The sequence below is a fragment of the Macaca nemestrina genome, chromosome 6 (genome assembly GCF_043159975.1).
Source record: "Macaca nemestrina isolate mMacNem1 chromosome 6, mMacNem.hap1, whole genome shotgun sequence".
NCBI classification, from domain to species: domain Eukaryota; kingdom Metazoa; phylum Chordata; class Mammalia; order Primates; family Cercopithecidae; genus Macaca; species Macaca nemestrina.
In genome coordinates, this window is record NC_092130.1 from 39,272,925 (window position 1) to 39,284,301 (window position 11,377).

At 42.5% G+C, this 11,377-nt stretch overlaps 2 protein-coding genes across 2 annotated transcripts; both read right to left on the reverse strand.

Moving 5' to 3' along the window:
* Positions 1-2,633: 2,633 nt before the first annotated feature.
* LOC112422931 (protocadherin beta-8) lies at positions 2,634-5,041 on the reverse strand. The gene has a single exon (XM_024788255.2). The coding sequence runs from the start codon at positions 5,039-5,041 to the stop codon at positions 2,636-2,638; it is 2,406 nt and encodes an 801-aa protein (XP_024644023.2). The 3' UTR covers positions 2,634-2,635.
* Positions 5,042-5,307: 266 nt separating this feature from the next.
* On the reverse strand, positions 5,308-10,771 carry LOC105467007 (protocadherin beta 7). Its single transcript, XM_024788254.2, has 2 exons — positions 7,925-10,771; positions 5,308-5,423 (listed from the first exon to the last, which is right to left on the reverse strand). The coding sequence occupies exons 1-2, from the start codon at positions 10,260-10,262 to the stop codon at positions 5,308-5,310; spliced, it is 2,454 nt and encodes an 817-aa protein (XP_024644022.2). The 5' UTR covers positions 10,263-10,771.
* Between the last annotated feature and the right edge of the window lie 606 nt (positions 10,772-11,377).

Here is an 11,377-nt window from a genome sequence, read left to right on the forward strand (position 1 = left end):
TTGTCCTGTATTATCTGAATGTGACAGAACACTTCCTGGCTATGGTCAGAGGGAACTATGACTATTGACGAATGGTCAGAGAAGATGCAATAATTTGATTATTGACAAAGGGGGCCGTGAGCCAAGTAATGTGGGCAGTATCTAGAAGAGAGAAGACAAAGAAATGCATTCTCCCCTAGAGTCACAGGAATGGAATGCACCCCTGCTAATGCCTTGATTTTAGCTTAATAAAACCCATATTAGACTTCTGATTTACAGAATTGTAAGACAATACATTTTTATTGTTTTAAGCAATAAAGTTTGTGGCAATTTTTTACAGGAGCAAGAGGAAATGAATACATAACATAAGTATGGATGATTCTCATGCACCCAGCAGCTGAGTCAACAAAAATTTATAATTTCTATAAGAATAGCATTATTACAGCAATGCTGGAGAATGTCTGATTCAGCTATAATGAGTCTTTTTTTCAGAATAAAGTCATTTACGAACTATACACATATATTTTCAGCGTAATTTTTAGGAAGAGTTGTCAAAGGCATAAGGTTAATTTTAACAGCAAACAACTGGAGTCCCTCAGATTTTTTTTTATCTGAAATTCCCCAAATCTCTTAGTTATGAAGTGATTGGCATTCCTTCACAACATTGCTTATATTTTTCAGAAATTAGTTATTTCATTTATAATTAAAACTAAAATAACAACTACTTTTAAATGTTTCCAAAGAAATATGTGTTTATACATATATAATATATATTATATATATTACAAATAAATATTTGGGTTAGCAGAAAAAGAATGAAGAAAGAGCACAATAAGTTCAATGCAACCATAGAGTAACTCTATTTCCTATTCAGCCTTTCAGACTATTCAGACTAATTTCTGCAGCAATGAATGTGACATACTGACAAGATGACAAGGTATGGGAATATAATCAGACTGATTCATTCAAAATGAATATCACTTATGATGTCTGATCCAACTTATTTAGGTCAGTGCTTCTATAAGGGCTTTGGGTTTAGTGGTCTACATCAGTATGGACATCGGTGTAGAGACAAATACAAACTATAAACTAAAAGTTACATTTTTACATGGGAGTTTAGGTCATGGAATAGAAGTAGAAATAATAGATACATTTCACTTTCTTAGAGAAACAATGCTACCAGTTAATGCCAATATAATGTATTGGTTAAAAACTGGGGCATTAGATTTAGGTAGACTTAGACTGTATTTAATACTTTTCCTTATGTTGCTTGAGAATTATGAGCAAGTTACTTACCTTTCTAAGCCTCAGTGTTTTCATACATAAAAAAGGAGAAATATACCAATCGTATTATGGTTTGGGAGAAACTTTAAAAGATAATAAATGCAAGACACCCTGTATACCACTTTAAACTAAATTTTAACTAAATGAGAAATCAACAAGTAAAAGCTTAAAAAATCAGATTAAACTGTGTGTTTAAGATCTGTGCATTTTACTGTATATATAATATTTTAAGTAAAAATTGCAGTTCCTAAGTAAAAAAACAAAGTTCAGAAGTAGGTAATGCAGAGATTACATGATGACTCCATGGTCACCAGGGACTCTTGTATCTTTTAAGTTTCTTTTATACTATCTGTCATAATCCTTAATGTTTCAATCATTAGGGTCCAACATGGCTGTTGTACTAGCCATGACATACAGATTCCAGGCAACAAGGAGCACTTAGAGAAGGAAAAAGGGGGCCCCCTTCCTAGATGAATCATCTCCCTTTAAACAGTCTTCTTGGAAGTCAGTATAACACTCGTACACACATCTCAGGGACTACAACCCAGTCATACGTTCAGTTTTCCAACCAAGAAGGCTGGGAAAATGTATTGTTTTGACTAAGCAAACTAATGCCCTAAACGAAATCTGAGACCTGTTACTAAAGAGGAAAAGATAAATGGATATGGGTGGCCACTGCAAATTCCATCACAGAGGGTCAATATTTCTCTAAGGGGAAAAACTAATTTCATTACTGTGGTAGATATGGGGAAGGTTTCTTCCTATTTGAACACCACAAAAGTGGAAAGCAATTCAAAATAATTATATTAAAACATATACCGATATATTAATGAAAGGAAGCAAAATTATATAACCTTTTAAGAGAAATGTTCATCAAACAGCATCAAAGAAGATAAGTACTATGAGGCAGAATAAAGCAGGAGCCAGGCATTCTCACTGTACTAGCTCTCTTTCCTTCCTGCTCAGACTTCACTGTAACCTTCGTGCATTACTGCTCTGTATACACCTAATGAATTAAGAACTAAGAAGCAAATCAACAGGGAACTTCAATTGACTATGTAGAAGCAATTTCTCATTGTTTTTCCTGCTTATGCACTCCTTTTATTCCAGAACTAGTATTTTCAGATATTCCAGATATTCCAGAACTAGTATTTGTACAGCTATTGACCTCATCAGTGTTTTGACTGGCAAGCTTTAAAACTATTCAAATTGGTATACTAATGAAGAAAAGATGAGATACCGTATTTAAAACAGCGACAACATGAGAAGTCCCACAGGAAAGTTTAGTATAATTTATAATTTATAGGAGATTAACAGAAACACCATACTCTAAATTTATCATAAACATTAAAACATACAATATGAAAACTGATTATTTCAGTTGAATGCTGAAACCAAGATCATTTCTAAACTTGGAGTTGTCTTCCATTTCTGGCTCAGGGCATTGGCCCTGAATATTGGGTAATATTGGCTTCAGAAATTTGAACTCTCTGGTCCCGGAATCTCCTGCCAGACACACCTCATACTGGTAGCTCTGGGATGGGGTCCTGGTGCCGCTCACATCCACCAGATATCCAGGAAAGGGGCCCTGAGGCACCAAGCAGCGACCCACAGAGGCAGCTCTGCTCCTCTTGCACAGTCGCACCGCCACGAACAGGAGCACCGACAGGAGGAAGAGCGATGACACTGAGGCCAACGCCACCACCAGGTAAACAGTGAGCGATTCCGTCTGGGCCTGGGATGGGGTCGCCTCTGGGAGAGGCAGGTAGGGCTGGGAGAAGCCGTCCACCAGGAGCACGTGCAGCGTGGCGGTGGCTGAGCGCGGAGGCTCACCATGGTCCCTGACCAGCACCACCAGCCTGTGCTTGGCCGCGTCGCGCTCGCTCAGCAGCCTGGCGGTGCGCACCTCGCCATTGTGAGCCCACACACCGAACAGCCCGGGCTCCGTGGCCTTGAGCAGCTGGTACGACAGCCAGGCGTTCTGGCCCGAGTCGCCGTCCACCGCCACCACCTTGGTCACCAGGTAGCCCGGCTCGGCCGCCCGGGGCACCAACTCGGTACAGGGCGCGGAGCCGTTCTGCAGCGGGTACAGCACGAAGGGCGAGTTGTCGTTGGCGTCCAGCACCAGCACGCGCACCAGCGCCTCGCTGCTCAGCGCGGGGGAGCCCCGGTCTGCGGCGCGCACGCGGAACTCGAACTCCTGCAGGGCCTCGTAGTCCAGCGACCTGAGGGCGAACAGGTGGCCGTTGTCCGCGTTGATGGAGACCAGGGAGGAGAGGGGCAGGTGCTGGTCCTGGGGCGGCAGCAGCGAGTAGGTGACCTGGGCGTTGGTGCTTGAGTCTCTGTCTGTGGCGCTGACGCTGCCGATGTGCAGGGCGGGGCTGTTGTTCTCACGGACGAACAGGGTGTAGGAGATTTGGGTGAAGGCGGGGACGTTGTCATTGACGTCTGAGACCAGCACGGTCATATTGAGGTGTGTTGTCAGCCTGGGTGTCCCTAAGTCAGTGACGGTGATAGTGACCTTGTACTCGGCTCTGCTTTCTCTGTCTAGGGGTTTCTCTGTTAGTAGAGTATAAAGGTTCCCCACAGAAGATTTCAGGAGGAAGGGTAGATCCTCCTGAATGAAGCAATTTATTTTCCCATTTTCTCCTGAATCAAGATCTGAAACACTGAAAAGTGCAACCACAGTTTCAGGCGCGTTCTCAGGTATTGGGCTGGTAAATGCAGACATGGTAACTTCTGGGGCATGGTCATTCACATCCATCACTTGAATCAGAACGGTGCATTTTCCAGAAAAGCCTCCAGCATCTCTCGCCTCGATATTGACTTCATAGGACTGCAGTTTTTCGAAATCGAGTTGTTTTTTTAGTTCAATTTCTCCTGTCAAGGAATCGACCTTAAAAGTTTTGCTTATCTCATCTGAAGCTTGGAAAAGTGAATAGGAAATCTCTCCGTTGACTCCTGTGTCTACATCCGTGGCAGAGACCTTGACAACCAGGAAGCCTATTGGACTGTCCTCAGAGATCTGCACCCTATAGAAAGGCTGCTCAAATTCAGGGGCATTATCGTTAACGTCCACGACTTCAATGTAGACCTGAGCAGTGCCAGATCTGGGCGGAGAGCCACCATCCAGTGCTGTGAGTGTCAACCTGAGTTCCGCTTCTGCCTCTCGGTCCAGCGCTTTGTCCAGCACCAGCTCTGGATATTTCCTGCCATCACTGCGTTTGCGGGTGAGGACCCGAAAATAGGAGTTGGGGCTGATGATATAGTTCTCAATATTGTTTTGGCCTACATCTAAGTCTTCAGCATTCTTCAGAGGAAACGTAGTCCCAGGAGGACTGCTCTCTGACACTTTCACCAACATTTCTTTGTCCAGAAATACTGGAGAGTGGTCGTTTATGTCTATTACCTGTAGTTCAGCTTGAAAAAACTCGAAGGGACTCTCTAGCAACACTTGGAAATGTAGCACACAGGGCTCTGTGTGACCACACAGATCCTCACGGTCCAATTTCTCATTGAGCAACAAATCCCCGGTCTTCTGATTGAGCTGCAAATGTAGTTTGTTCCCTCTAGAAACAACTCTAACCCCCCGCCTGGAGAATTCCCTCTGCTCCAGACCCAAGTCCTTTGCTAAATTGGTGACAAAGGAGCTGCCCTCTGTTTCCTCCACCACAGAATAGCGTCTAGGTTCCGCCGCGCCCGCCAGAGAGAAGCCCAAAAGGAGAAAGTGAAAAAGGACTTGCCTTTGTCTGCAAATGAGCTTCCCGCTGGCCTCCATTGTTCTTGGTGGGTTCAGCTTCCTGGGAGGACGGTTCTGTGGGACTGTAAAGTCCCCAGTATCAGAGGCTGTGGTTATTCCACAGATACCTCAGAAATATTCCAGTGAATAGTCCTCTTCAGAGGACCCAGCCGTCCTCTCTTTGGCATCCAAGCTTCCCGTGGGCTTCCAGGTTCTGCTGCTTTTTGCTGGTTAATGGAGTTGCAGCTGAGGTTCTGGTTTGTACCTTCTTATCCTGCAGCGCCACCACGCGTCCTCACAGGATCTCACATTTTGTGAGATGATAATAGATGTAATATTCCCAACTTTGCCTGTATGTACCCTGGGACTATGTAAGGTACAACACCACCTTTAATATCGCCGGACGTTAATGAGCAGACAACTGTCCGAAGGAGAAATTACATTAGTCTTTTAACAATGCTAACTGAGTTTTGGGCAAAAAGGAAATATTTAGGTAACAGTCTAGCTTGGCAAAAAGAATATATGCAAAAAATTTCAAATATAATTGTAGTTAACATGGACAACATTTAGATCTTTATAGTTTTATTTCCATGAACCATATGAATAATTAGTAGCTGTCAACCTCGAACAAATTATTTAATCTCTCTGCTTTAATTTCCTCATCTGTGAAATGAGGATAATAATAGCACCTACCACATAGGGCTGTTGTGAATTCCCCACCTTACACATGAGGAAACTGATTCAAAGAGAGATTAACCTTAAAAATAAACTATATACCCAGTATATGGCAATTTTATACCACCAGGTAGGTGACTCTGCATAAATCCATTGCTATAACTAGAAAAACACCTCAAAATTCACATGATAGAATAGTACAGGAAAACGATTATCTCAAGTAGAGAAGTTATGTCAAACAGTGAAGGTAAACAAACAAAGAAAGGCTGGAGAGTTTGTCTAAATAGAGACAAAATCTGTAACAGCAGTGGTGATTTTGTTTCTGGGGAAGCATGTCCTTTTTTGTTACCTCCACTTCTCTTCTAATAGCATCAATTTTAAAAAGCTTTTATTTTGATATTTTTCATATCTCATAAAAGGAGAAGAGTAAAATGAACCTCCAAGTGCTCAGTACTAGCTTCAACTATTATCAATGTTTTGCCATAATTCTTGACTCTATCCCTCCAACATTTTTACATTCCAGACAAACTGAATTTTCACCCACGAATACTTCATTATACATTTCTTTAAATGCATAATGACTTTAAGTGACTCTAAAAATACCCTTAAGTACAATGCCATTATTATACCTAAAATTAAGTTAGTATTACTTAATATCCATCTATATTAAAACTCATCCAAGTGTTTCAAAGTCATTGCTGATGTTTGAAACAAGATCCAGACAAGATCTACACATTACATTTGATTGATAGATCTCCTAATCTCTTTCCTAGTGTAGACTTCTCTCCTCCTGTTTTTCATGCCATTTATTTGTTGGAGAAATTAGATAATTTTGTCCTAAGACCATGAAAGCATTTTAAGATTTTACTGCTGTGATGTGGGTTTTTTTTGTATTTTGGTTTTTTTGCCTTTAGATTCTATCCCACCAGTGATATACAGTAATACTACCTTTATTAGAGTTACCAGCACTAAATTATAATATTTTCAGAACACAACCATGCAAAAATTATCTAGATATTTTAAAAATAAAAATCAGTTGTAAATTTTTATTTAAAAAGTGATTTTCCTTAACTTCCCAGAATTTCTAAAAATTTAATGAACATCTATGTTTCTCTTTGATATTATGCATTTAAAACTATTATTTTTCTTAGATTTTCCTGATTCAATAGTACACTATAATTAATAGAAAACTTTTAAAAACAAACTTTCAAATCAGGAAAATGTATTACAAATGTTAAGTATGGGTGACGCCAGAAAATCTACAATGTAAAGAAAATAATTAACTAATGATGCAATCAATATTATGTAATATTCCTACTCAGGACCATTAATCTTTTTCTGGGAAATGAAAGTCATATATTCTGAAGACAAGGAGAAGGCACAGGTTGCCCTTTCAATTTTGTTTTTCACTTGAGTTTGGACAGATTAGAGCATTAGTAATAATAGTTGAAAATTGACCCAGAAAAGCAGGACTTTTGGTTTATAAGAGAACTATAGATAAATATGTACATTATTATTTCTAAATATAGAAAAGATTGAACAGTAGTATAAATATGATAAAAGACTTCTTCTCCTTAATTAGGCAGAAACTTGCCAGGTGATATCTAATGACAGAAAACAGTATGGAATTAGAGCAGGGTCACTGACCCAGAGTCATACAGATCTGGGATGGATGATCAGTTTTGTCACTTATTAGTGCACTTTAGTGAACTTATTGACTCTCTAAGACCATCTATTTGTTCATTCCTAAAATAACATGCCTCATATGCTTCTCAGATTAAAAGTGTTAAAATAGTGTATGATGCATTAAAAACGTTTTTTAAAAATGCTTAAAAAGATCTACAGTCTATGCTGAGACTAGGGTATGTACACTCATACAGCATTCTAATCAACTCAGAAAGTCTCAATAGAGATTGAAAAAAATGGAAAGCAATTTAAAATATCTTAAACAAGACTTACATTTAATGGACTGTATATTAAGCATAATTGTTTGACATAAAACGTTACACATATACATTTCATGCTTTATGAAGGGTTCTTGGTACTAAATCAGGATCCTATTCTATGTATAGATATTTATTTCTTGTCTTCAAGAGTACATATTTGAAATGATCTAGAGACATTCCTTTACAGGCACCTCACAATAAGTTCCTGATCAAAAATGTATTCACAGACGCGGATTTATTTTCATTCTTTATCAGAAACCCAAATTATTCTGAAATGGGCGATTTTCTTCAACTTCCCTACCTGTGCTCTGGGGTAGCAGGTTGGGGATAATTGGCTTCAGAAACTTGAACTCATTTGTCCTGGAGCCTCCAGTCAGACACACCTCATACTGGTAGCTCTGGGAAAGGGTCCCAGTGTGGCTCACGTCCACCAGATGTCCTGGAAAGGGGCCCTCGGGCACCGAGCAGCGACCCACCGAGGCCGCCCTGCTCCTCCTGCACAGCCGCACCGCCACGAACAGGAGCACCGACGAGAGGAAGAGCGACGACACCGAGGCCAACGCCACCACCAGGTAGACGGTGAGCGAGTCGTCCTGGTCCTGGACCGGGACCGCCTCCGGGAGCGGCAGGTAGGGCTGGGAGAAGCCGTCCACGAGCAGCACGTGCAGCGTGGCGGTGGCCGAGCGCGGAGGCTCGCCATTGTCCTTGACCAGCACCACCAGCCTGTGCTTGGCCGCGTCGCGCTCGCTCAGCAGCCTGGCGGTGCGCACCTCGCCATTGTGCGCCCACACACCGAACAGCCCGGGCTCCGTGGCCTTGAGCAGCTGGTACGACAGCCAGGCGTTCTGGCCCGAGTCGCCGTCCACCGCCACCACCTTGGTCACCAGGTAGCCCGGCTCGGCCGCCCGGGGCACCAACTCGGTACAGGGCGCGGAGCCGTTCTGCAGCGGGTACAGCACGAAGGGCGAGTTGTCGTTGGCGTCCAGCACCAGCACGCGCACCAGCGCCTCGCTGCTCAGCGCCGGGGAGCCGCGGTCTGCAGCACCCACGCGGAACTCGAACGCCTGCAGGGCCTCGTAGTCCAGCGACCTGAGGGCAAACAGGTGGCCGTTGTCCGCGTTGATGGAGACCAGGGAGGAGAGGGGCAGGTGCGGGTCCTGGGGCGGCAATAGCGAGTAGGTGACCTGGGCGTTGGAGCCTGAGTCCCTGTCTGTGGCGCTGACGCTGCCGATGTGCAGGGCGGGGCTGTTGTTCTCGCGGACGAACAGAGTGTAGGAGGTTTGGGTGAAGGCGGGGGCGTTGTCATTGACGTCGGAGACCAGCACGGTTATGCTGTGCTCAGTTTTCAGCCTGGGTGTCCCCAAGTCGGTGACGGTGATGGTGATGTTGTACTCAGTGTTCCTCTCTCGATCCAAAGGTTTCTCTGTTACCAGAGTATAGAAGTTCTCTACAGATGGCTTCAGGATGAAGGGGAGATCGTCCTGGATGGAGCACGCTGTCTTTCCATTGTTCCCAGAATCTCTGTCTCTAATCCTAAAAACAGCCACGACTGTCTCGGATGAGTTTTCTGCAATTGGGCTAGTAAGTGAAGACAGGAGCAGCTCGGGTCGATTATCGTTTATATCTGTTACCTCAACCACCACAGTGCATTTTCCAGAAAGCCCGCCGCCGTCTTTGGCCTGAATAGTTAATATGTAAGTTTGAATTGCCTCATAGTCCAGTTCCGCTTTAAGATGAAGACTGCCAGATGTTGGATTAATTTGAAACGTTTTGAGAATTATTTCAGTGGCATAAGAAAATGCATAGGCTATTTCCCCATTACTTCCGGTATCTAAATCTCTGGCTGACACGGAGACAACTATGGAACCAACGGGGCTATTTTCGGGCACCTGCACTTTGTAAAGCGACTGCAGAAAATCAGGGGCGTTGTCATTTATGTCTAGAACCAGGATGCGTACCAGGGCCGTCCCTGATCTGGGAGGAGAGCCGCCATCTAAAGCGGTGAGGGTTAAACTGAACTCTGGTATCTCTTCCCGATCCAGCACTTGATTCAGCACCAATTCGGGATAGATATTCCCCTCCCCACTATCATGGACATTAATATGGAAATACGCATTGGGGCTGATGGTGTAGTTACTCAGGCTGTTGGTTCCAACATCTGAATCCTGTGCACTTTCTAGGAGAAATGCCGCCCCTGGAGTTGTACTTTCTAATATTTTCAAGGAAATCTCTCTGTCTAGAAATACTGGAGAGTGATCATTGATGTCTCTGACCCTTAGTTCAGCACGGAAAATCTGAAAAGGTTTTTCCAATAACAACTGGAAAGGCAGCACACAGGGCTCTCTGGGGCCACACAGTTCCTCTCGGTCCAATTTCTCATTTAGAATTAAATCAGCAGTAAGCGGATTGAGCAGTAAAAATGGCAAGTTCTGGTCTGAAACAATTCTAGTTCCCCGGGCTCTCAGTTCCCCTACCCCTAACCCTAGGTCTTTTGCCAAGTTGGTAAGAAAGGTGCCTCTCTCGGTTTCCTCCGCCACAAAATACCGAAGCGGTTCGGCGCCAGCCAAAGACATTCCCAGAAAAACACAAAGAAATAGGACTTGCCTTCTCTGCACAGCACGCACTACTCTGGCCTCCATTCTTCCTTGGATCAGTCTTTCAAAATGACTTCCACTCAGCCTCCAACAGCTCTCACAAATGGCAGCAGCCGAATCCTTTGAAATGAGCTGAATAATACCAATGTTTGTGGGGAAGGATCCTTACTTTCCCCCAATTCCTATTACTACCTTTTCCTTTCCTACACTTTTCAGATTTCGTTTTTACTCTGGAATCTGTAACATCCTTTCTTTGGGAAGATATTTTTCTCTCTCTTTTTAGCCAGCAGCGCCACCTTGCGTTTTGTGGGTGTTATTCCCGTTATGAAGACTGGAGGAAAAAGATGGCGGATTGAAGGAATTCTGCAACAAGAGTGATTTGTCCCCGGGTTCTTTGCTGTTTCATTCCATCTTTATCCTCAAATGGTCACAGTAATGCTAGTAAGTAAAAGCTGATGTCGTTTTCCCCTGTGATAATCTGGATTCGTAGAAGAATTAATTTATTGTCTTCTTAAATCTAGGGGCATGCAACTAAACTCTGGCTCCCTACCGAAATTCTAAGAAAACCTCCTATTTTAAAAATGGATAATAAAAATATTTATGAGAAAATGAAGCCTCTTCCTTGAAGTCAACAAATATTCGTTGGGGACATTTTATTTATTTGTAAAGTATTTAACAATAATAACGTGAATATGGCAGAATAATTGCCCTTTTTCCATTTCTTGTGAATTAAACAATTATTCCACTTTCCAGGTCTTACTCTTTACCTGTGATATTTCTTGGAACACTTTCTGCCTTCCCCCAACCCGACCTTCGTCCTTCACCTGCTTTAAGTATTATATAGAAATTATTGTTCATCTATAATTCCAGTGACTAGAATCTCCAATATCCAATGAATACTCTTAAAATTAGTAGTAGCAAGTAGGTCAATCTTGCATTTGTGGAAGTGCTTCTAGCATTTCATCTTCAGCTATGATGGTTGATCTCAATTTGGGGTAAATATTTCTTTTTTGAATCAAGAAAGTTTTCTTTTTATTCTTTCATATTTTGAAGTGATTTTTGATAGCTGTTGAAATAATGCAGTTATTCTTTAGTTTCTGAATTATTGAGTTATTGATATAAATGGCATTTAACCATAATGTATTATTGTTTTAGTGCAC